Source organism: Phocoena phocoena, chromosome 12 (assembly GCF_963924675.1).
Source record: "Phocoena phocoena chromosome 12, mPhoPho1.1, whole genome shotgun sequence".
Taxonomy (NCBI): Eukaryota; Metazoa; Chordata; class Mammalia; order Artiodactyla; family Phocoenidae; genus Phocoena; species Phocoena phocoena.
Window position 1 is genome coordinate 18,546,539 of NC_089230.1, and position 27,655 is coordinate 18,574,193.

General features: G+C 36.9%; 1 protein-coding gene and 1 pseudogene across 1 annotated transcript in view; both read right to left on the reverse strand.

Moving 5' to 3' along the window:
• The window catches only part of ADGB (androglobin), a 176,574-nt gene that overhangs the window by 142,110 nt on the left and 6,809 nt on the right, over window positions 1-27,655 (reverse strand). Inside the window, 1 exon segment of the mRNA XM_065888845.1 lies at window positions 956-1,112. Coding sequence (XP_065744917.1) covers window positions 956-1,112 — 157 coding nt within the window.
• On the reverse strand, window positions 12,438-14,087 carry LOC136132175 (copine-4 pseudogene; annotated as a pseudogene).

Genomic DNA, 27,655 nt, shown 5'->3' on the forward strand with positions numbered 1-27,655 from the left:
AATCATGCAGTTGGTGACTGCATTTTGTGAACAAAATGTAAATGCTAATAAGTACCATTTCAGAGTGCTTTATGCAAATAGAGACACTAGAGTTCAACCTAGTCATTATGATAATTTTGTTTGTGTTTTGAAAATTGTATTGTGTTTTCTTTTTTAATATCTTTTTTGAAGTATAATGACTTTACAATGGTGTGTTAGTTTCTGCTGTATAACAGAGTGAATCAGCTATACGTATACATATATCCCTATATCCCCTCCCTCTGCATGTATTGTGTTTTGAAAGTACTTTTGTTGAATGAATTACTGCACCAAATAAATGGGTCATATTTAAAATGCAACCCAGACCGGTACGTTCTATAAAGAAGTTTTTAGAAGAAAGACATTTTTAAGTAAGCAAAAGAACCTAAAATAATATAACTGGAAAATGTAGCAACTCCATTCTCAGCTCCAATCTCAGGGACACAACATGTTTAAAAGCTACAGGTAAATGAAGAGTAACCTAGATTTTTACCCAAATATCTTGGGGGGCAGATATTAAGAAGGATTCAATTCTTATAGTAACATCTCTTAAAAATTTATCTTGCCTGTAATCTCCAAATAACAGCTCACAGTTTCGTGGGGGGCTCTCGTTTTCTAAACCACCATCTCTAAATGTCTGGTTCCCAATTCTGTTCAAAATCCACTTGCTAGCCTGTTCTATCAGTTTTCCCTTTCTTTCATTATGACTCTTTGGTCATTTCTCTCCTCCCATTTACTCAAATATGATTCACCAAAGCTCAGGACTAAGGCTTGGAAAGACAAGGTAGGATGGGGGGAGGCATGGCGGAGAAAGACAAAACTTCTCTTTTGAGTGGAGGCTGTGGAGAAGAGGGAGCACGTGCACACGTTAACAAATCCTATTCCATTATACGATTAAACACCAAAATGAAATCTAGTCATAGTCAAGTCTACTTACAAGTACAGGGCTTTTCCCTGTTTTGTCCTTTTCTTTTGCACCTTTGCCTGCATCCCACTTTTCAGCATTTATGTCTGCCTCGCTCCATTCTGGCCAGAGTGGAAATTTCCCCTTCTTCTGTTCACTGGGTTGCACATTACTGCCAAAAGGGAACTGACTAGAGACAGAGGGGGGAGGTGGTTTTCATTCAGATCTCTGAGGTAAAACACTGGATTAATTTCATGATGTAAATTTAATTATCTGATTAGCAATTATGTTAAACATATTTTTCAATACAGTGGATGGACACCTTCCACATGTTAAGGTTCTAAGGACAGAAATACCCCAGAGATTATTCTGTAAGCAAATTTTGAGCATTAGCCCCTACTTATTAAGGCAGGACATTCATCATAAACACAGAAGAAGCCACGAAGGGGAATATTTATATACAAACCATACCCAACGAAAATCCTTTACATGTATGATAGTGATTGCTTTTTGAAGATCAGTGAAAATATAACTTGGATGTTCCCAAATATAAAAGTGCTATATGATCATCATTTTAAAAGAAAATTAAAAAATACAAGTCAGGTAAATAAGAAAGGCATACTCACCTCATTCTAGAAGCCACATTGTTAAAAATTGTCCATCCTCTCAGATCACTGTACAAGGATATACATCTTTCCTCAAAAATGACATCATTCATCATATTCTCTTTTACAGATTGCTTTTTTCCACTTATCAGTACATTGTTGATAGTTCCCATGCCAGTAAGTGTTTAAATACTAATTGAATGATTGCATAATCTTCCATTGTACGATATATTGTCTTTCATTTAAGTTTCTATATTTGGAAATTTGAGGGTTTTGATTTAAAAAATTTTTCACAATTATAAACAAGACTGTGATGGCTATCCTTGTTGCCAAATCTTTGCATACATTACTATTTCCTTAGGATAGATTTTAATAAGGAGACTTACTGAATCAAAATATATGCAGGTTTAAAGTCTGTGATATATTTTGAGTAATTTTCTGCAGAAAAGCTGGACTTACTTTATACTCTCACTGTGAGTATACTGGTGTTTTCCTATCTCTAAACCTCTTTTGCTTTTTCTACATTTTTATGAATTGTAAAATCTAAAAAAGGCATCTTCTTAATTATTCAAGTTTTTAGCTACTTGTGAGGCTGGAAGCCTGCTCTAGACACCGGGATAAGCAGTGAACAAACCAGACTAAAATCTCTACCCTTATTGAGTTCATACTCTAGCAGTGGAGACACAAAATAAACCGCATAAATTGAGTAAAATAAATGGTATATTATAAAGTGAAAAATGCTAAAGGGAAATATAAAAGAGGAAAGGGGACCTGAAGAGTTAAGTTGCACAATTTTTAATACAGTAGTTAATGGAAAGTGTCTATAATAGGGTTCTATTTAAGTAAATAGTGAAAGAAAATAAAGAATCAAGCTACGTGGATACCTGTGGGAAGAATGTTCCACAAACAAGGAATAGTATTCCAGATGCAAAGAGCATCCTAGCTAATTTGAAGAATAATGAGATCAGTGAGGCTGAAGAGGGGGTTAAAAAGAGATGGTTTCAGAGAGGTAACAGGAGGGGCAAAGATAATAAAGGTGATCTAAAAAAGGGAAGCACATGGGTCTTTAGTCTGAGTGAGACAGGAAACCAAAGGAGGGTTTTGAGCAGGGATATAACATGACATAACTGAAATTTTATAATCACTTTTGTTGCTATGGTCAGAAAAGACAAGGGCGACAACTCAGAAGGCATTGAAACAACAGGTGAGAGCTGGCGGTGGTTTGGACCAGGTTGGTAACAGTAGAGGAGGCAAGAAATAGTCCATTGTGTATATTTTAAAGGCAGAACAAGTAGATATTGAGTTGATATTGCCTGAAAGACAGAAGATTATGGGATGGGACAAAACTGAGGTAGGCAATAAAGCAACATTTCACTTTTGAATGAGTTGTGTTTTAGATGTTTATCATACATTCATGGAGATGTTAAATACGTAGTTAGATATAGAATTCTGACGTTTGGAAGAAAAAAACAGACTAAAAGTGAAAATTTGAGAGCCATTAGCATTTCAATGAAATCTAAACTCTTAAGATTTGGTGAAATCACCAAGAAAATGATCATACATAAAAAGGCAGTCCCACGGGTGCTATTCAAAATGCCTAACAACTGGGAAGGAATGAGCATTGACTGGTCTAAATAGATGCTGTCCATGATCCTGGATCAGGGTCTTCAAAGCCACCAGCTCCACCAGACATTTATTCTTTACTTTAAGTAGTAGGGTCAGGGATGTAAGGTCCTCAGGGTAGGTCAGGGACCCAGGGCAAGAATCAGAAAAGACTGGGGATCAGGGTTATTGGTGAGGTTATTGTTAAGGCTACTCACGAATCAATATAAAAACATTTCAATATTCTATTAATCAGTACAGCTACATATCTGCCCTAGTACTCCATATTAAAAGAGAAGAAAAAACCCAAAAAACTGAGAAAAGCAGTCAGTGAGTGTGGTAGACAGAATAATGGTCCCTCAGATATGTCCATATGTCCATATCTTTATCCCCAGAACCAGTGGATATGTTACCTTCCATGGTAAAAGAGAGTTTGTAGATATCTTTAAGTACCTTGAGGTGGGGAGATTATCCCAGATTATCTGGGTGGGTTCAGAGGAATCATAAGCGTCCTCAAAACTGGAAGAAGGAGACAGAAGATGTCTGAGGGAGATGTGACTCCTGAAGACTAGACAGAAAAATGCAGAACTTCTGATTTTGAAGACAGAGGAAGGAGACCACAAGCTGAGGAAGGTGGGCAGCTTCAAGAGGTTGGAAAGGGCAAAGAAATGGATTCTCTCCTTGAACCTCCAGAAAGGAATGCAGCCCTGCTGACACTTGTTAGCTCAGTGAGACCCATTTTGGATTTCTGACCTCCAGAATTGCAAAATAATACACTTGTATTGTTTTAAATAACTGAGTTTGTGGTGTTTTCTTACAGCAGCAATAAGAAACAGTGAGGTAGGAAAAACACAGTAGAGGGTGATGCCCTGGAAGCCAAGTAAAGCGAGTTTTTAAAAAATGAGAGAATCAGCAACAGATCCAAATGCTCCTAACAGATCAAACAAGATGAATTATTAACAAATAAATATTGAACTTAGCAACAAGAAGGTTAAGGTCTCTGCAAATTTCATCTTCTAAGGTCAAGTTTGGGAGGGACTTTCCTGAACACCCTACCTAATATAGCAACCCTCACCTCTGTGCATCTTTTCATCTTTAATAGCACTTGACAATTCTCTCACTAATCATTTATGTGCTTATTGTATGTTTCCAAACATAGGGTCTGTAAGTTCTCCAGTGGCAGGAACACTGGGTTTTTCTTCACTCCCTCTATCTCCACCAACTAGAACAGTGCCTGGACAACATGGGCAATCTATATATTTCTCTGTCATCTACCTATTTACATGAAATAGAAGAATATATGTCTTTATATATTTCTACAATTTCTAATTAGAATTGTTTCAAATTTTTATATTTAGGTAGAGATTGACCAGATGTTCACCAGTCCTGTTTTCCATTTCCTATGTTTCCCATACTCCTTTGCAGGTTGGCTGGTATTTTGTGATGCTGTTTTGGAAAATAGCATGTGGGGAGTGTGTTGTATCCCACCTTTATGCTCCTAAAACATTTCCTGAGATACTTCTTACTCTCTTCCTGCTTGATGTATGGCTCAGTCCTTATGAGAAGACTTTAGAAAATGGTAATACCACAAGATGGAAGGTGCCAAGAATCCTTATGTAGCACATGCAAAGGCACCACTAAACTCCTGATCACACTCTGGTATGAATGAGAAATATCTTTTGTTGTGTAAGGTCACTGAGATTTGGGGATTGTTTGATACTGAAGCTAGCATTGAGTACTTCCTATTTGCTACTTTGTTATTGCAGCTAGCATTGATTACTAACATTGACTAACATAGAGTGTAATTCTTTTCTTAGGGTTTGGATTTCTTCCTTTATATCTTTAATTATTATAAACATATACATGGTAAATTACATAAAGATCATTTCTCTATTATCAAGTTTGTGACACCTGATTCTCTTGTTTGTTGTAACTTCTGCCTATCTTTTCTATATTCTTGTGTTTTAGGACACATTTATAATGAGCTTATCCTTATTAGGATAAGGGTTTTCTTTCCCTCCAATCCCCTTCCTCCAAGACAATCCTGTGTTGAAAGAATGTTCTTTGCATGCAGTATTGAGTTTTCTTCTTTCACAGACCCCAAATGAATAAGCCATCCAGAAACTTACAGGTACTTTAAAATCAGACCTCAAACTAATGTAAGTCTCAGTCTAAGGGTTTCCATTTCTCAAGGGAAAAAATCTTTTTTTTTCAGCCAGACACCAGCCAGAGAAATGCTAGCTTTCTTATCAATCTCTCTGTGCTTGGGTGGATTTTTCTCATTCACCTTTTTACCGAGAATTAAACTCGTGAAAAGCCATGCCTTTATCTAATGTGGGAGCAATCCCTTTACTCATTTGGGCTCAAGATCTTGCCTTATATGTGATAAAACAAGAGTCCACTTTCATGAACTGAAAAGGCAATGCAGCAGCTTCACCTCAGAGCCATGCCATTCTGACTTTCATTTCCGTCCTTATTTCTGGATCCTGAACATTTTTATTTCTTTATGTAGGTGTTTCTAGGTATTATTGTTATTTTTAAAAATTTTGATCCACCATCTTGCTGGAAAAGAAAGTCTGATAGGGCTTCCCTGGTGGCGCAGTGGTTGAGAGCCCGCCTGCCGATGCAGGGGACACGTGTTCGTGCCCCGGTCTGGGAGGATCCCACATGCCGCGGAGCGGCTGGGCCCGTGAGCCATGGCCGCTGAGCCTGCGCGTCTGGAGCCTGTGCTCCGAAACGGGAGGGGCCACAACAGTGAGAGGCCCGTGTACCGCAAAAAAAAAAAAAAAAAAAAAAAAGAAAGTCTGATAATATATACATCGTAAAGGGGTGGTCCTAAGTAACATGTAAGAGAAGGAAGACTAGAACAGTTTTCACGGAAAAAGGGCAATTTATCATAGTATTAATTTTAAAAATCAAGGCATAACAGTGTATTATAGTACCTCTGTTTTATTGAGTGTTGGTACAACCTTACAGATAAAAAGAAATTAGTGATTTTGTATCCATCAAAACCATGATAAAATTACCTCATTCAGGAAGCTCAAAAATCTTAAAGGCTGTTTTGTAAAAGGAAGATTTAATTTCTTAAAAAATAAGGGCTCTGTTGAGACTGTTTTGCTTTCCTCTTCATTCTGTCAAGTGTAAGTATATTCTGGCTCCCTCCCTTAAACTGTTAAGCCTTATTACTAATTGGTCTACTTTCCTTGTAACACGTCAAATTTGTTTCCATCTATACTGAAGATCACTTAAAAAGAATCTCATTAGAGGTATCTTACACCAGCTCAGTAGCTCCCCTATTGTGCTACACACACAGTACAAGCAAGAGTCAAATACAGTCCAATGTCAAATATACTGTAAACTTCAAATGACCATGTACAACTGCTGCTTCTGAAGCTCTCAGCACAGTATCTCTTTGAATTTCATTGCCAGAATGTACCTACTGTTCTAGCATAGTCAGGATCCTTTAAAATATTCATATCACATTATTCCTGATTTCATCAATTCTGAAAACAAGATAACCTTTAAACACAAAGGTAACCCAGGACTTTTGAAGATTTAGGAACTGGTAATATTGGGAAATAAATGCTGAACATTTAGAAAATTCAAACATGCAAAGAAATCAAACCAGCCCCTGAAAAAAATCAGGAGTATACAGAGTTACTCTATTTGTATAGCAATATACCCAAGTACTAGTAAATGATTTAATTCATTAAAATTACAAGTTGTATAAAAGATTTTGAAGATAAGTATATTCTCTGCTATATGGCTAAATGCTCTCTTCCACATAGTAGGTCTAAATATGCTATTGAGATAAGTGTCGCTGATGCATTTAGGAGAGGCTAGCAATTTATAAATAAAACATATTTGTGGAAAGTTATTTCAAAAAAATTTAATAAAATCAGTGAGGAATGTTGAAAATATAAAATATGTATATTCCAAATGCCAAATTATATTCCAGAGGAAACTGATGTTTACAGGGAAGAAAAATTCCAGAAAGCCAGGCAAGGGGCTGATTTCCAGAGTAGAAATATAAAATATAAAGGTACTCCAGGGGAAAAGAGAGGAAGCATAAAAGAAGCAAATTTATAACAGCGGGCAAAGTCAAACAGAATAGTCTGACATGAAAATGATGCATAATGTAAGCAACAGATACACATGTGTTAAAATAATTATATATATACACTTTTCATTACTAAAACAAATTGATCATGATTGGAAGCCATTGAAAAATGTAAGTGGGTGGTTACCAAAGGCAGGAGGTGAGGGCTGGGCAAAATGGGTGACAATGGTCAAAAGGTACAAACTTCCAGTTAAAAAATAAATATCACAAGGATGTTAAAATACAGTATAGCGACTGTAGTTAATAATACACTTGTATCTTTGAAAGTTGTTAAAAGAGTGAAGTTGCTAAAATTCACATCACAAAGAAAAAAATGTGCAACTACATACGGCGACAGATGTTAACTAGACTTATTGTGGTGATCGTTCAAAACATATACAAATATCAAATCATAATGTTATATTCCTGAAACAATATGTCAATTATATCTCAGTTAAAAAAAGTCAATGGACTAAACCTGTAGTGGTGGATTGGGGGCTGGAATAGTGTAACCCACAAGCAAGTACTGGGAATTGGAATTGTGCAAGCTTAAAAGTCTATTTTGGAAAAGAAGCTGAATTCACCCTGCAAATGTCAGGAGACCAGAAACAGGCTTTGTGAGTGAGCAAGTGGCTAGAGTATTCATGAACTCCTAGCACTGAACTAAGGCTGGAATAACTCCCCTTACAGTTTATGGTGTCAGAGGCAGTATGCCACTTCCCCATGATTCCATGAGGAAATCGGCTGGCCAAATGGGAAAAAATGGGGATGGGGGTGGCCCTCTACCACCATGGATGTGGTATCAGGGACAGCACTTCCTGCATGGGAGAAAAGCCTCCAACCTCCCCATGTTAAGACTTGAGTGGAAGCAGGGGTGATATAAAAATGCACCCACCAATCAGAAAGGACTTTGCTCTTGTATTGGAACAGAGTGCTAGACGCCTGAGCTGGTTTTTAACCATTTAGTAACTGAATTGTGGATAGGTCCTGGGGTTCTCAAAAAGGAGTCAGAGTTCAATGGGAGAGAAATAGTCTTCAGGGAGTTCGGAAAAGCAGCTACTTGCCAACTGATAGGAAGTATTTCAATAATGTAACAACTATCCTGTCCTTTTCACTAGAGCATCCCTACTGGATGTCAGAATGGGTAGGGAGGGAATCATCCTAAAAGCCATCCAAACCTCATGGCAGAAAACAGCATGCATGAGTTTAAAATATGAACTAAAGAACTAACATTACAAAGCAAAAAAAGAAACTTAAAACTGAAAGGACAGTCAGTAAATATAGCAAAAGAAAGAAATCACACCCAAGGAAAGAGAAATAATGTAGCAAACTTAAAAGGTGTTTAAAATGAGTATATTTAGAATAACCAAAAAGATAAAGGAATAAAATTTCTTCTTTGCAATGAGAACAGGAAGATGTCAAACAAAAAAATAAGACCAATATAAAAAAGAGACATTGGAAAATTTTAGTAATGGAAACTTCAAATGTTGAAAGAGTAGACTGAATAAACCTGAAGAGGACTAATGATTTAGAAGGTAGAATTTTAAAAATCAAATGTTCTCATAGATAAAGAGTTAGAAAATATGAAATACCCAAGTAGATAGATTGAAAAACACTAATGTATGCCTAATAGAAGTCTCAGAAGGATGAAATGGTTAAAATGGTGGTGGTGGTGGTGGGGTGTTTAGGAGAAATATTTGATGATACAACTGCTGGAAATTGACATGTCAGAATTGACAAAACATGACTTCAGATTGGAAAAAGCACATCAACCAATAACAAAACACAAATGGGAGGTCAGGGGGTAGAATTCTGCATCTAGATAGATCAACTGAAATTACAGACCAATGTTGAAGATTAAAATCTAAAGAACTGACAAGCTACCTAAAAATAAAAACCAATCAAATTGACAGCAAATAGCAGACACTATAAAGCAGTGAAGTGATGTCTTCAGAGCTGAGGTAAAATAACTGTCAATCTTGGAATTAAGACCCAATTAAACTCTTATTCAAAAGTGAGGTAGAAACATTTATTTTAAATTAAATAAAAACATTTTGAAAATGTGAGTTTACCATAACAGACTCTTGCCCCCTGCCAAAAAAAAAAAAAATTAATGAAGGATTTATCTCAGGAAAATAGAAATGAACCCAGAATTAAAGTGTGGAATACAAGCTGCAATGGTAAATAAATGAGTCAGTATAACATTTTGGTAAAATTCTAAAAAGTATTTCCTGTAAACAAATAATAACTTTGTGCTTTTGAAGGTATACAAAATAAAAGATATGGGAAAGAGAGGGAATTCTGATAGACACTAGCATGCCTGTTTTTTTCTTTAGGAATAATATTAACTGTAGACTTTGTAGGAAAATGTTTAAAGATTAGTGTATTTTTAAAAATTAAGGACGGTCTTAGTCAGTTTGGGCTGCTATAACATCATACCATAGAATGGGTGGTTTATAAACAGTAGAAGTTTATTTTTCACAGTTCTGGAGCCTAGAAGTCTGACATCAGGTTGCCAGCATGGTCAGGTTCTGATGAGAGCTTTCTTGTGTTTTACAGATGGCTGACTTCCCATTGTGCCCTCACATGGAGGAAAGAGAGATAGGTAGCTCTCTGGCCTCTTCTTATAAGGGCACTAATCCCATTTATGAGGGCTTCACATTACTTCCCAAATGTGAGTAATTCACATTACTCATTACTCTCCAAAGCCCCACCTCCAAATACCATCACATTGGGATAAGGGTTTCAACATATGAATTTTGGGGAATGCAGACATTCAGTCCATTGCAAAGATATTCCAATAAATAAAATATAAAACTTCCAAACTGAGAGAGAAGAGAAAGAGTAGACCTGACATTAAGGAACAACACATTATGATTTGGGTACAAGGGAAACGGAATGCAGAATTTTAAGAAGTAGGGTCAAATCAACCAATATGACTGGAGACTAAAACATTTTAGAAAAACACTGTTTCAGAATGAGAAAGGAATCTCACTCAACACACAGTTCACTTATTTTTAACTCACATTTATTGAACACCTGCTCTGTGACAAGCACTGTGCTAGATGATGGGGTTAGATATGTAAATATATATCTATACTCTTGAGCTTGTTTTGGAATGCAAACAGATAAACAGAAAATTTCAATATAATGTGGTACGTGCAGGGATGGAAGTATTCACAGGTGGTGGAGGGGGAATTGTGCCCAATATGAGGCAATTAGGAGAAACTTCCTGCAGTAGATAGCATCTGAGCTGTCTTGAAGGATAACTACAAATGTTCCATATTGAAAAAGGAGAAAGAACATCACTGTGAAAGAACAGCATACAAGACAGTCAGAGGTAAGAAACAGCAGAGTGGGTGCAGAGAATTATGAGCTCTTCAAGTACTGGGTGAGCATGTAGTATAAAGCGAGCGGACAGAAACACAAGATAGGCAGGCAGTTCCCACTAAGGGTCTTGTTGAGGGGTTTGAACCTTGTTTTGTAGTTATTGCTGACTTTGCTCATTATACTAAGAACACATATTTTATTTTTAGATAAAATATTTTTATCTAAATAACATTTATCTAATGTTATTTATGTATTTAAATAAACATATTATTTAACATTTACTCTTAAAACACAACTGGTTTAACATAGGAAGTTTGAGGAATACTGAAGTTGAAATACAACTCAAAAGTGAGCACAATATAATGATTATGAAAATTTTATTTAAGGTAATCTTCGTAAGATCTGGAAGTTGCCTTCTTTTAATTAAAGCTTTTGTATCATGACGTCTCTACTACATCAAAAACCAATTTAAAATATAATATATACTGCCAACTATATCTAATTTGGAATTTTATTTTTAAGGAAAGGATTCTATCCATACTTGCAATATATTATTTGTGGTTATATATCTATAAATACTGCTTTAAAATTTTTCATCTTAATAGTTAGAAATAAAATGTAGAACTTAATAACCTGAGACATACCATATCCACTTCAGTTGGAGTAACAAGGACTGGATTGATCGTCCCAACTAAGACAACTAAAAACCTGAGCAAAACACATGAAACTGGCTTTCAAGACAGTCATAAAATGATGAAGAACAGTGATTACCAACATATAGGAAACAAATGAGGTAAGCCCTATAATTGCTTCAGCTTATGGCCATGAGAGAGTTTTCCAGCTGCAGTGCAGGGAGAGTTAACCTAGGCATATCTCAGCATATTCCTTAGATAGAGGAGATGGAGAGGAAAGAAAGTCTAGGGGAGACCAAGGCAGCTAGAGTTTGAAGGACAGAGGACTAGAAAAGAGAGCTTCATAGAGAGAGAACTCCTGAAATCTTCAGAGGGTCACCCATTCCCTATAAGATTTAGGATGTGTTTTTCTATTTCTGTAAAAAATTCATTGAGATTTTGATAAAGATTGCATTGAATCTGTAGACTGCGTTGGGTAGTAATGACATTAAAATGGTCTTGAATCCATGAACATGGGGTGTGTTTCCATTTATGTCTTTAATTTCTTTCAGCAATGTTTTGTAGTTTTCACTTTACAAGTCTTTCACCTCCTTGATTAAGTTAGTTCATAAGTATTTTATTTTTCTTGATGCTAATGTAAATGGAATTGTTTTTGTAATTTACTTTTCAGATTGTTCATTGTTTGTGTATAGAAATACAATTGATTTTTTGTGTGTTGACTTTGTATCCTGCTTTGATGAATTCATTTATTAGTTCTAACAGTTTTTTACAGAATATTTAGATTTTTGGAGTTTCTTTTTCTTTAAAACATGTAAAATACAGTCCATGCATCTGCCATTTTAAAAAGTCTCTCATCCTGTAGCAGATAAAACCAAATATGCTTTGGCTATCAACGTTCAAGAAATGTTTCAAAATGCTTTACAGTGTAAAAATAATAAGAAATTTAGCAAAATTTCAACAAACCTGTATAAAAAACAGATACAGATAACACTTTATTTCAAGGTGACATGCTGTAATTTAAAGAGTAAGTTATAATTATGTGTTTCTTTGTAAAACGTCTTTAACAATACAAGGGCTTAGCAGATCCAGGCCTCAGGGCTACACATGCAGAAAAAATTGTTAGTTAAAAATCACCAAAACATGCTATTTTTAAGTGTGTACCTGTGTTTTTTTTTAAGTACAGGATAATAGAAGTATTAAATATCAGCAGGAATAGTATTTGAGGACTCTGTAAAAGTGTGTAGAGTTCATGGAGCCAGTGTCCGGGAAGAGTCATACATTTCTGATGAACATTTTGGATTAATCCCTTTGCCATTGTAATAGCCCACGACTTGGTTTGGGACTTCAGCCAACACGCTCTTTGCCAGGGCAGCTGGAGATGCGTGTTTGAAGTTCCTGAAGGAAACGAACTGGACGATGGCACGAAGGACGGGCTCTCCCTTGGCTGACCTCAGAATCCCGTCGTCTCCGTCCAGCATCTGCATGTCGCTGAAGTCTGCATTGCCCACTCCCACGATGATGACCGACATGGGGAGGTGGGAGGCGTGGACAATGTCCTCCCGCGTGTCAGCCATGTCTGTGACGACCCCGTCAGTCAGGATCAGCAGGATCCTCCTTGGTGCTGGTCTCCTCTGATGCTGACTTGGCAACCTTCTGCATGATGGGAGCATTGTTGGTGGGGCCCTAGAGCTAGAGTTTGGGAAGGCAGCTCTGGTAGGCTTCCACAACTCCTTGAATCCCTGCACATTCTGGGTTGTCTTCATTAAAGTTGATTGCGAAGTCATGAGATACCCTGTACTCTGGCAGTATCCTGGCACCAAACCCAAAGGCTAGGAACATTTTGTCGCTGTCATAGTCCTGGCAAATCTCTCCCACAGCCACCAAGGCCTTCAGGTACTCATTGGGCTGGCAGGGGTGGATGTAGGGCAGGGAACAGCTGTTCCTGAGGTCCCCATTCGAGGCTGTGGAATCTATAGCTACTGTAAACTGGATGTGGCAGCCACCCATGATGTAGTCCAAGAAAGAATGCATCTTGTGGATCTTGCACTGATTCAAAATCACAATGCCCGAGTTCTTATAATTCTTCTTCTTGGCTTTGTACTTGGGGTTGATGCACTCCTACTGCACCTGTTTTCCTTCCATCACTCCTCTCATCTCCTTGAATGTTGAGGTGAATTCTCCAATGAAGTCATGTCTGCCATGGGAGTCCCAGTCCCATACTATGCATGTCAGTTGGTGGTTGTGATCTCCACTGCATGGAGAATTTACTGATACTTTGAATGATTTCCAGGCTGGGCTTAAGTTATTCATCACAACCTCAGTTCGGTGCACAAGCTGTGGAGTTGCATCATCATTCATTCGAAAAATTTCCAGAAATGAGTCAGACTTACTGAAGAAATCCTGGTCATCCAATTTCCGTGAGTTGAAGGCAAGTTCAATGTAGTCATGATTACCAGATAATTCCTCAGCAATCACCGTGATGGAGGATTTCCCTGCCATGTTCCCGTGCTTCAACAAGCATTTGGACAGCTTTCTCTGGGAAACAATCTGGCCAAGGGTGCACTCCATGCCACCCAGGAAGTCAGCCTCCTTCGGCCCATCGTGGTTGCTGCTGATGTCGTGGACCTCAAACCACAGGTGCTGCACCTCCTCAAAATAAACGTCCACCATAAAGTTTTGAATACACTGGGTTGATGCAGGTGCGAATCACCTCTGTTCTGTCAACCTCGAACCACTGCCCATGGGACTGCATCTTGAGGATGACATAGGGGTCTGATTTGGAAAGGGCATCTCTGTCGGAAGTGCCTTTGCGTGCCAAATGCAGCTCAACTTTGGTGGCTGTTAAAGATTCCCAGTGTATTGGCAGCTGACTCATAAATGTTGCTCATCTTCTTCATTCTGGCGCAGGGACCCAAGGGCGGACTGGCCTTCAGCCGGCGGGGTCCAACCAGAACGACGCGGCGGTGGGCAGGCCCGCGGTCGGCCTAGGGGGTCGTGCTGCCCTCTTCTTGGGTTCCGGGAGCAGCTCAGTGACCGTGGAGGGGAGAGATGCTGCGCAGGAACACGGACCCCAACACAGGTGGCGAGGGCAGGGCTGCTTGGCCCTCAGTCACTTGGGGAGAGAGGTGGGGATGCCGGAGAGAGGGGCGGAGCGGGAGGGAGGAAGCGGGTCGCTACCCAGGCAGCGGGGACCGCAGCTCCGCCAAGAGCTTCCACCGTCTGTCGAAACCCACACGCCCCGCCGCCCGCGCGCTGCCGGCTCCAATACTTAGATTTTTCTACGTATAAAATCATATCATCTGCAAACAGATACTTTTACTCCTTCCTTCAAAATCTGTATGCCTTTTATCTCTGTTTCTTCCCTAGTTGCTCTGGCTAGATTTCCCAGTACTGTGTTGAATAGAAATAATAAAAGCGAGCATTCTTGTTTTGTTTCTAATCTTAGAACAAATACTTTGTCTTTCACCATTGAGTATGATATTCTCTGTGTTTTTTTTTTTTTTGCGGTACACGGGCCTCTCACTGTTGTGGCCTCTCCCGTTGCGGAGCACAGGTTCCGGACGCGCAGGCTCAGCAGCCATGGCTCATGGGCCCAGCCGCTCCACGGCATGTGGGATTTTCCCTGACCGGGGCATGAACCTGTGTCCCCTGCATCGGCAGGCGGACTCTCAACCACTGTGCCACCAGGGAAGCCCCTCTGTGGGTTTTTCATATATGGCTTTAGTATGTTGAGGTAGTTTCCTTCTATCCCTGTTTGTTGAGTATTTTTTTATCGTGAAAGGATGTTAAATTTTGTCAAAATCTTTTTCTGTATCAATTGAGATAATTATGTGGTTTTTTTCCTTTATTCTGTTTATATGGTATATTACATTTATTGATTTTTACAGATTGAGCCATCCTTGCTTTCCAGGAATAAATCCCATTTGGCCATAGTGTATAATTGTTTTACTATGTAGCTGAATTTTGCTTGATACGATTTTGTTGATGATTTTGCATCAGTGTTTTTAAGAGATATTGATCTGTAGCTTTCTTTTCTTGTAGTGATTTTATCTGGCTTTAGAATCAGGGTAATGCTGGCCTCATACAGTGAGTTAGAAAGTATTCCCTCCTCTTCAATTTTTTGTAAAAGTTTGAGAACTATTGGTATTAGCTCTTTAAATGTTTGATAGAATTCACCAGTGCAGCCGTCAGGTACAGAGATTTTTTGTTGTTGAAAGATAGTTGATTACTGATTCAATTTCCTTATTAGCTATAGCCTATTCAGATTTTCTATTTCTTCGTGACTTAGTCTAGTAAGTTTTGTGTTTCTAGAAATTTGTCCACTTCATCTAAATTATCTAATTTGTTGGCATACACTTGTTCATAGACCTCTTATAATTCTTTTTATTTGTGTAGAATTGGTCATAATGTCCCCATTTTCATTTCTGATTTTAAGTCTTCTCTCTCTTGTTTCTTAGTCCATGTAGCTAAAGGTTTATCAATTTTGCTGACCTTTTCAAAGAACCAACTTTTGAGTTTTTTATTTTATCTATTATTTTTCTATTCTCCATTATGTTTATCTTGGCTGTAATCTTTATTATGTCTTTTTTTCTGCTAGCTTTGGCTTTTCAAGCTGATAAAAAAAAGACTAGTCCTGGCCCTATGTAAGTCTTCCAATTCTTTTGGGTACTTTTTTCTTTGGTCTTATAAATCTCATGCACAGAGATTTAAAAAAATGATTGAAATACCTTAAATGAAAACTAAAATGTCTGACAAAAAATACATAAGAAGGGCTTTAGTGGTAAATTAGAGATTGAATAAGATTAGTGAACTTGAAGAGACAGCAATAGAAGTGATCCAAAATGAAACACACACACTCACAAAAATTGAAAATGAGCAAGGTATCAGTGAACTCTGGGAAAACTTTTAACAGTCTAATAATTATTGTTCTTATTACAGGAAGGATGGGAGACAGGAAAAAATATTTGAAGAAGCTATGATTAAAATTTTTAAAAATTTGATGCAAACTATAAACCCACAAATTCAAGAATTTCAATTAACCCTAAACTCAAGAAACATAAAGAAAATCATGCCAAGGTACAACATAAGCAAATGGCTCAAAATTAGTGGTAATAAAAGAAACCTTAAGAGCCAGAGGGAAAAAAAAGACATATTACATGCAGAGGGACAAAGAAAAGGAAGCCAGCAAATTTCAATGTAAGTGAATAGGCAACATCTTTAAAAGACTGAAAGAAAAAAAAATCTGCCAAGTTAGAATTCTACATCTAGTGAAAATATTCTTTTAAATGAAAGTGATATAAACACTAATTTTTCTGACAAAAAAAACCTAAAAGCATTCATCAGCAGAAAAATTCACCACAATAAAAAATAAAAGAAGGCCTTTAAGCAGAAGAAAAATGATACTAGATAGAAATATGGATCTATACAAAGAAAAAAGAAAACGAGTAGTAGTGACTACAGGGCTAAATATACAAGTTATTCTACTATTTAAATACTTTTGTAATGAAATTAACTATTTACACAAATAATGCAGTATAAGGTTTATAACATATATAAAAGTGAAATGTATGAAAACAAAACTTAAAGTTTAGAGGCGAACTCATATATTATTAAAATGTTTTTTGTATATTAAATGTGACTTGATTGATATAATATCAAAAGAAGGTAGAGGATGATAAGTTAAAAATGTGTACTATAAACAGGAAAGAGTTTATAGTGACCACCAAAAGAAGCCAACAAAGGAGATAAATAGAAATTTAAAAATTATCCAAAATATTGTGGAAGAAAAAAAAAGGAACACAAAGGATAGAGCAAAGAGAAAACAAATAGCAAGATAACAGATTTCAATTTAGCAATATTAGTAATCACATTAAATGTGAGTAGTCTAAATACCCGAATTAAAAGGGACAGGTTGTAAGATTAGATAAAAAGCAAATCCAACTATATGCTATCTATAAGAAATACTTTATACATATAAACAAATAATAAAAAGATGTAAAAATGTTTATCATGTTAACATTAACAAAAACAAATGTTTTGAAAAATAGATTCTAGAACAAACAATATTATCAGGGCTTAAAAATTTTAATTTCATAATGATAAAAAAGAAAATCCATTGAGATGAAATAACAATTCTAAACTTTTGTTAATACATGAACCAAAAACAGATAGACCTATAAGAATGAATAGGTAAATTCATAAATATAATAGAAGATAGAAATATCATTCATAATATCTGATAGAACAAGCTGACCAAAAATAAGTCAGCTTGTAGAATCAATCAGGGCTGTAGAAGATATAAAATATAGAATACTGTCCATCAAAATTGGTTTAATTGACATTTACAGAACACTTCATCACAACAGATGAACATTCTGGTTTTTTTTCTTTTAACATCTTTATAGGAGTATAAGTGCTTTACAATGTTGTTTTAGGTTGTGCTGTATAACAAAGTGAATCAGCTATACGTATACATATATCCCCATATCCCCTCCCTATTGTGTCTCCCTCCCACCCTCCATATCCCAACCTTCTAGGTGGTCACAAAGCACCAAGCTGATCTCCTTGTGCTATGCAGCTGCTTCCCACTAGCTATCTGTTTTATATTTGGTAGTGTATATATGTCAATGCCACTCTCTCACTTCGCCCCAGCTTACCCATCCCACTTCCCGTGTCCACAAGTCCATTCTCTACATCTGCGTCTTTATTCCTGTGCTCTCTACGTTTTTCAGAACTTTTTTTTTTAGATTCCATACATATGTATTAGCATAAAGTATTTGTTTTTCTCTTTCTGACTTACTTCACTCTGTACGACAGATTCAAGGTCCATCCACCTCATTACAAATAACTCAATTTTGTTTCTCTTTATGGCTGAGTAATATTCCACTGTAGATATGTGCCACATCTTCTTTATCCATTCACCTGTCGATGGACACTTAGGTTGCTTCCATGTCCTGACTATTGTAAATAGTGCTGCAATGAACATTGAGGTACATGACTCTTCTTGAATTATGGTATATGCCCAGTAGTGGGATTGCTGGGTCATATGGTACTTCTATTTTTAGTTTTTTAAGGAACCTCCATACTGTTCTCCATACTGGCTGTATCAATTTACATTCCCACCAACAGGGCAAGAGGGTTCCCTTTTCTCCACACCCTCTCCAGAATTTATTGCTGGTAGATTTTTTGATGATGGCCATTCTTACTGGTGTGAGGTGACACATCATAGTAGTTTTGATTTGCATTTTGATTTGCATCAAATGATTGCATTTGATTTGCAATCTAATGATTAGTGATATTGAGTATCCTTTCATGTGTTTGTTGGCAATCTGTATATCTTCTTTGGAGAAATATCTATTTAGGTCTTCTGTCCATTTTTGGATTGGGTTGTTTGTTTTTTTGATATTGAGCTGCATGAGCTGTTTATATACTTTGTAATTAATCCTTTGTCATTTGCTTCATTGACAAATATTTTCTCCCATTCTGAGGGTTGTATTTTGTCTTGTTTATGGTTTCCTTTGCTGTGCAAAAGATTTTAAGTTTCATTAGGTCCCATTTGTTTATTTTAGTTTTTATTTCCATTTCGCTAGGAGGTGGGTCAAAAAGGATCTTGCTGTGATAGAGTGTTCTGCCTAGGCTTTCCTCTAAGAGTTTTATAGTGACTGGCTTTACATTTAGCTCTTTAATCCATTTTGAGTTAATTTTTGTGTATGGTGTTAGGAAGTGTTCTAATATCATTCTTTTACATGTAGCTGTCCAGTCTTCCCAGCACCAATTATTGAAGAGGCTTTCTTTCTCCATTGTATATTCTTGCTTCCTTTAACAAAGATAAGGTGACCGTATGTGCGTGGGTTTATCTCTGTGCTCTCTACCCTGTTCCATTGATCTATATTTCTGTTCTTCTGCCAGTAACATACTGTCTTGATTACTGTAGCTTTGTAGTATAGTCTGAAGTTAGGGAGTCTGATGCCTCCAACTCCGTTTAACTTTCTCAAGACTGCTTTGACTATTCGCAGTCTTTTGTATTTCCATAAAAATTGTGAAATTTTTTGTTCTAGTTCTGTGCAAAATGCATTGGTAGTTTGATAGGGATTGCACTGAATCTCTAGATTGCTCTGGGTAGTAAAGTCATTTTCACAACGTTGATTCTTCCAATCCAAGAATATGGTATATCTCTCCATCTGTTTGTATCAGCTTTAATTACTTTCATCAGTGTCTTATAGTTTTCTGCATACAGGTCTTTTGTCTTCTTAGGTAGGTTTATTCCTAGGTATTTTATCCTTTTTGTTGCAATGGTAACTGGGAGTGTATCCTTAATTTCTCTTTCAGATTTTTCATCATTAGTGTATAGGAATGCCAGAGATTTCTGTGCATTAATTTTGTATCTTGCTACTTTACCAAATACATTGATTAGCTCTAGTAGTTTTCTGGTAGCATCTTTAGGATTCTCTATGTATAATATCATATCATCTGCAAACAGTGACAGCTTTACTTCTTCTTTTCCAATTTGGATTCCTTGTATTTCTTTTTCTTCTCTGATTGCTGTGGCTAAAACTTCCAAAACTGTGTTGAATAAGAGTGGTGAGAGTGGGCAACCTTGTCTTGTTCCTGATCTTAGTGGAAATGCTTTCAGTTTATCACCATTGAGAATGATGTTGGCTGTGAGTTTGTCATATATGGCCTTTATTATGTTGAGGTAAGTTCCCGCTATGCCTAATTTCTGGAGGGTTTTTATCATAAATGGGTGTTGAATTTTGTCGAAAGCTTTTTCTGCATCTATTGAGGTTATCATATGGTTTTTATCCTTCCATTTGTTAATATGGTGTATCACATTGATTTGTTTATATTGAAGAATCCTTGCGTTCCTGGGATAAACCCCAGTTGATCACGGTGTATGACCCTTTTAATTTCCTGTTGGATTTTGTTTGCTAGTATTTTGTTGTCGATTTTTGCATCTATGTTCGTCAGTGATGCTGGCATGTGGTTTTCTTTTTTTGTGACATCTTTGTCTGGTTTTGGTATCAGGGTAATGGTGGCCTCGTAGAATGAATTTGGGAGTGTCCTCCCTCTGCTATATTTTGGAAGACTTTGAGAAGGGTAAGTGTTAACTCTTCTCTAAATGTGTGATAGAGTTCCCCTGTGAAGCCATCTGGTCCTGGGCTTCTGTCTGTTGGAAGATTTTTAATCAGAGTTTCAATTTCAGTGCTTGTAATTGGCCTGTTTATATTTTCTATTTCTTCCTGGTTCAGTCTCAGAAGGTTGTGCATTTCTAAGAATTTGTCCATTTCTTCCAGGTTGTCCATTGTATTGGCTTATAGTTGCTTGTAGTAATCTCTTATGATTCTTTGTATTTCTGCAGTGTCAGTTATTACTTCTCTGTTTTCATTTCTAAATCTGCGATTTGTCTTCTCCCTTTTCTTCTTGATGAGTCTGGCTAATGGTTTATCAATTGTGTTTATATTCTCAAAGAACCAGCTTTTAGTTTTATTGATCTTTGCTATCGTTTCCTTCATTTTATTTTCATTTATTTCTGATCTTATCTTTATGATTTCTTTCATTCTGCTAACTTTGGGGGTTTTTTTGTTCTTCTTTCTCTAATTGCTTTAGGTATAAGGTTAGGTTGTTTATTTGAGATGTTTCTTGTTGCTTGAGGTAGGATTGAATTGCTATAAACTTCCCTCTTAGAACTGCTTTTGCTGCGTCCCACAGGTTTTGGGTCTCCGTGTTTTCATTGTCATTTGTTTCTAGGTATTTTCTGATTTCCTCTTTGATTTCTTCAGTGATCTCTTGCTTATTTAGTAGTGTATTGTTTAACGTCCATGTGTTTGTATTTTTCACAGATTTTTTTTCCTGTAATTGGTATCTAGCCTTATAGCGCTGTGGTCAGAAAAGATACTTGATATGATTTCAATTTTCTTAAGTTTACCAAGACTTGACTTGTGACCCAAAATATGATCTATCCTGGAGAATGTTCCATGAGCACTTGAGAAGAAACTGTATTCCATTGTTTTTGGATGGAATGTCCTATAAATATCAATTAAGTCTATCTAGTTTAATGTGTCATTTAAAGCTTGTGTTTTCTTATTTATTGGTGAAAGTGGGGTGTTTAAGCCCCCTACTGGGATTGTGTTACTGTCGATTTCCCCTTTTATGGCTGTTAGCATTTGCCTTATGTATTGAGGTGCTCCTATGTTGGGTGCATAAATACTTACAATGGTTATATCTTCTCCTTGCATTGATCCCTTGATCATTAGGTAGTGTCCTACTTTGTCTCTTGTAATTGTCTTTATTTTAAAGTCTATTTTGTCTGATATGAGAATTGCTACTCCAGCTTTCTTTTGGTTTCCATTTGCATGGAATATCTTTTTCCATCCCCTCACTTTCAGTCTGTATGTGTCCCTAGGTCTGAAGTGGGTCTCTTGTAGGCAGCATATATACTGGTCTTGTTTTTGTATCCATTCAGCCAGTCTATGTCTTTTGGTTGGAGCATTTAATCCATTTACATTTAAGGTAATTATTGATATGTATGTTCCTAGTACCATTTTCTTAATTGTTTTGGGTTTGTTATTGTAGGTCTTTTCCTTCTCTTGTCTTTCTTGCCTTGAGAAGTTCCTTTAGCATTTGTTGTAAAGCTGGTTTGGTGGTGCTGAACTGTCTCAGCTTTTGCTTGTCTGTAAAGGTTTTAATTTCTCCATCAAATCTGAATGAGATCCTTGCTGGGCAGAGTAATTTTGGTTGTAGGTTTTTCTCCTTCATCACTTTAAATATGTCCTGCCAGTCCCTTGTGGCTTGCAGAGTTTCTGCTGAAACATCAGATGTTAACCTTATGGGGATTCCCTTGTATGTTATTTGTTGCTTTTCCCCTGCTTTTAATATTTTTTCTTTGTATTTAATTTTTGATAGTTTGATTTATATATGTCTTGGTGTGTTTCTCCTTGGATTTATCCTATATGGGACTCTCTGCACTTCCTAGACTTGATTGACTATTTCCTTTCCCATATTATGAAAGTTTTCAATTCTAATCTCTTCAAATGTTTTCTCTGTCCCTTTCTTTTTCTCTTCTTCTTTTGGGACCCCTATAATTAGAATGTTGATGCATTTAATGTTGTCCCAGACATCTCTGAGACTGTCCTCAATTCTTTTCATTCTTTTTTCTTTATTCTGCTCTGCTCTAGTTATTTTCACTATTTTATGTTCCAGGTCAGGTATCCATTCTTCTGCCTCTATTTTTCTGCTATTGATTCCTTTTAGAGAATTTTTAAATTTCTCTAAAATGATGAACAAAAATTATTGTTTTGTTCATCATTATTTGTTTGCTCTTCAGTTCTTCTAGGTCCTTTTTAAATGTTTCTTGTATTTTCTCCATTCTATTTCCAAGATTTTGAATCATCTTTACTATAATTACTCTGTATTCTTTTTCAGGTAGACTGCCTATTTCCTCTTCATTTGTTTCGTCTGGTGGCTTTTTACCTTGCTCCTTCATCTGCTGCATATTTCTCTGTCTTCTCATTTTGCTTTACTTACTGTGTTTGGGGTCTCCTTTTCGCAGGCTAGTTCCCATTGTATTTGGTGTCTGCCCCCTGTGGGTAAGGTTGGTTCAGTGGGTTGTGCAGGCTTCCTGGTGGAGGGCACTGGTTCCTGTGTTCTGGTTGATGAAGCTGGATCTTGTCTTTCTGGTGGGCAGGACCACGTCTGGTGGTGTGTTTGGGGGTGTCTGTGAACTTATTCTGATTGTCGGCAGCCTCTCTGCTCATGGGTGGTGTTGTGTTCCTGTGTTACTAGTTTTTTGGAATGGGGTGTCCAGCACTGTAGCTTGCTGGTCATTGAGTGGAGCTGGGTCTTAGCGTTGAGACGGAGATCTATGGGAGAGTACTCCCCAATTGTTATTACATGGGGCTGGGAGGTCTCTGGTGGTCCAGTGTCCTGAACTCGGCTCTCCCACCTCAGAGGCTAAGGCCTGACACCCAGCCGGAGCACCAAGACCCTGTCAGCCACATGGCTTACATGTAAATGTGTTAAACAAATTCTCCAATCCAAAGGTACAGGGTGGCTGGCCTTCTGCATCTGCTTGGTCATCTTGCCAGATGTTGTCTTCTGAGCTTGGTCGATATGGAGAGCCTGCTTTGGATCCAGGTCTAGCTGCATTCCCTAGTGCCTAGAAGAAGCAGTCGTTTCCCCCATCCTCCCCTATCCCTGCCACAACTTGTGACGATGCTGGAGCACCTGAGGCTCTGCCCCTCATGCTCCAGGTGAACATTCTTTTCAAGAACATACATTTTATTTGCCAAGTCATACTATAATCTGAGACATCAAACAAGTCTCAATAAATTTGAAAGAATTCAAATCATACAAGGTATGTTATCTGAACAATGGAAATTACACTAGAAATCTCTAACCAAAACTCCTGGAGAATTTGAAGATATTTGGAATCTAGATAATATATTTGATTAACCAATGTGTCAAAGAAGAAATAATAAAAGAAGTTATAAATGTATCTGAGTTGAATAAAAATGAAAATATAACACATTAAAATGTATAGGATGCCACTAAAGCAACAGATAGGGGAAGTTTATAGCACAAAATGTCTACATTGGAAAAGAATCAAAGTCTCAGAACAATGTACTCAGTTTCCGCCCAAAGTAACTAGGAAGACGAGAGCAAGTTAAATCTGATGTAAATTAATAAAAAATTAGAGCAGGTTAATAGAAATAGAAAACATAAAAATGATAGAGAAAAATCAATAAATCAAAAAGCTAGTTCTTTGACTGATCAAACTCTAGTCAGATTGATCAGGAATATGAGAGAGAAGATACAAACTACCAATCAGAATGAAAAAAGAGACATCACTACTGATCCCATAGACATTAAAAAGATAATAAGGAAATATTACAAATAACTCTATGTCCATATATTTGATAACTTAGATGAAATGGATCAGTTCCCTGAAGAATACAAACTAAGAATCCTTGGTAAAGAGGAGATAGATTGGACTAGAGATATTGAATACCCGTGTCTGTATCTATTAATAAAGTGAACTTAGCATTAAATATTTTCCTACAAAGAAAACTCCAGACCCAAATGGCTTCACTGGTAAAGTCTACTAAATATTTAAGGAAGAAATAATACTAATTCTACACTAATTATTGGCAACAACATGGATGAATATCAAAATAATTATGAGTGAAAGAAGCCATACAAAAGGAAGTTTATTATTCCATTTATATAAAACTCTAGTAAATGTAAACTAATCTATAGTGACAGAAAATAGAAGAGTAATTGCCTGGGAACTGGGGTCAAGGAAAGACAGAAGGAAGGCAAGGAAACTTTTGAACGGTAGATCTGTTCATTATCTTGATTGTGTTGACGCTTTCATGTGTGTGGATGTACATCAAAACTTATCAGAATGCATTCTCTAAATATGTGCAATTTATTGTATGTCAAATGTACATCAATAAACCTGGTTTTTAAAAAGAAAGAAAAAGAGGGCTTCCCTGGTGGCGCAGTGGTTGAGAGTCTGCCTGCTGATGCAGGGGACATGGGTTCGTGCCCCGGTCCGGCAGGATCCCACGTACCGCGGAGCGGCTGGGCCTGTGAGCCATGGCCGCTGAGCCTGCGCGTCCTGAGCCTGTGCTCCGCAACGGGAGAGGCGACAGCATTGAGAGGCCCGCGTACCGCAAAAAAAAAAAAAAGAATGAGAGAAAGAAAAAGAAAAGCTGGCGATTTTAAAAGGCAAATTTAGGAAAATCCAAACATCACGTTGTGATAGCAGTATTATCTGTTCCTAGAGTCATAATACATAGTTAAATCTAGATTCTATGATATATTTGACTGCCCAGTCATATTCAACAAAATGTATTTTGTCTGTCTTTCATGTATACCTATTCCTGGTAAATTAAACCGTGTATAATTTGGACTTGGGAAGAAGTCAAAATTGTCTTTATATGTAATAAAGTAGTTCATATTTGCATTAATATATATTTTATAATCTGGTTATTAATAAAACACTAATGAAATAACTTTTTAAAACTTAAAAGCACTTGCTAATCACATACCTAGCAAAGATGACAAAATGAGTTTTTAAAAATTCTTAGGTCAGTTAACAAGATTATATAATACAACAGAAAATATATATAAGAGCTGAAAACCAAAGAAAACTTCAGCTGGCACAAAATTATTAGAGACTACTAAGAAAAAGTTTTAAAAGAAGCAGAATCTTATTTACACACAGGCCATACACACTCCTATATAAGCTTTAATTAGATTACTTCCACTGCGAGGATGTTAAAATTTCAATAAAGTGAGGGTCTGGAATTTTGCTATTATTTTCTTTGAACATGCTGCTCACGGTAAATACATGATTTATTCATAGTGGGAGGTAGTTTATTTATCCAGTGTGTAATCAGCATGCCTTATTAAGTAGCATCAGCTAATACCCTGAAGGAATCAGAATACACAATTGACTTAATTTGCATTAGGGGCATTCTGAGCCATATTCTTCAGAAATATTAAATACATGAATAAATTGCAACCTCTAAAAAATGTAAAAATTAAAAATAATTAAAGTCAGATTGTTATGCCAACCTTTACTCTCTTGGTTTGATGAAAATTATTTAATTAGGCATTTAACTTTAAAAGTTCAACATGTATTTATTTTTTTAATATACTGTGCTTGTGTGAATACGAACATAAATAGGTGAGGGAGATTAAGAGGTACAAACTTTCAGTTACAAAATAAATGAGTCACAGGTATGAAATGTACAGTGTGGGGAGTATAGTCAATAATTATGTAACATCTTCATCATGGTGATCATTTTGAACTGTATAGAAATATCGAATCACTACTCTGTGTACGAGCAACTAATAGCATGTTGCAGGTTAATTATACTTCAAAATCAAACAAACCAAACACATAGAAAAAGAGATCAGATTTGTTATTACCATAGGTGGGGGTGGAGAGGTGGAACTGGATGAAGGTAGCCAAAAGTTACAAACTTCCAGTTATAAGATAAATGAGTACTAGAGATGTAAGGTACAGCATAATAAATATGATTAACGCTGCTGTACATTATATTGGGTTGACCAGAAAGTTCATTCAGGGTTTTCTATAAGATGTTACGGAAAAATCTGAACAAACTTTTTGGTCAACTCGGTATATGAAAGTTGTTGAAAGATTAAATCCTAAGAGTTCTTATCACAAGGAAGAAATTTTTTTTTCTAATTCTTTAATGTCTTATCTACATGAGGTGACAGATGTTCACTAAACTTATTGTGGTAACCATTTCATGACGTATGTAAGTCAAAACATTATGAACTGAACACTGAGCCAGGGTAGAGAAGCAATTTGAAGGGAAAATCAAAAGAACATGGAAACCAACTGGACATAACAGACAAAGGAAGGTGAAGGTCAAAGATAACTGCTTGAAACTCAACGTGGCAGGGAAAATGGTAGTAAGATTCTCTAAAATAAACATGGGAAATCTACACATTTGGAAGAGAAAATGATGACCTCCATTTTGGACATATTTAACTTGGAGTAGGAGAGTACATCCAAGTGGATTTGTCCCCTTGAACTTGAGCTCAATTACATGGTAAGGACCACGGGTGCTAATTCAGTCATCTTTAATCATCATTGTTTTAGATAATCAAAAGGGATAAAGGAGAGGGGAGTGAAGCAAGACCATCAGAGAATGACTTAATTTGGGGGGTAGAAGAAAGAAAACAAAGCAGGGGCAGGTCAGAAGGAAAGGAGAACTCCAGGAAAGGATAAGAGAGGATAGATTTAGCTGGAGTGACACATGTTCCCCTGAGCCCTCTTGAGAGATGGAGGAACAAAGGGAGAGAGCAGAATAGGAGGGGGCTTCTTCTCCTGTTCTGATCCCAATGAACACAGGCCCCTAGTATCTGAAGCTTCTGCCTTTTACCGGGATCTAACACTGTCCAGCAGCAAAGCTGATATTTTAAAGAGCAAGGACAAAACATGATATGCAAATACATGAGATAATGTCCTTAATGACTTTAACCAAAATCCATGAAAGAAACAACAGGTCCTCAGCACCCTGGGTGAGTACATGCACAAGCTCCAATTAAACTTTTTTTTTTCTTCTTTTTATACAACTCCAACTATTTTCTTCCTAAACTTATTGTCTATGGAGCAAACTGATCACAAATCCCTCCTACACTTTGATCCAAGGTGGAGCAAACATGTGGCTTTGTCTCTAATTTCTAATTAATTCGTTACAATAGTATGTGGAAAGAGCTCTGTTAGCAAATTGTACAGCACAGGCTTCACCTTTGACCATGACCTCACCTCGTTAAACTCTCACGGTGTTTCTGGCTCATACCTGGGATGAAAGCAGGCAAAACAGGCCACAGTTCTTCCTGCTTCCTCTCCTTTTGCCTGTGTATCCACAAGGTTTGATGACCTGTAGTAGCCTTTTTTATTAATCTATAACTAAACTAGACATAT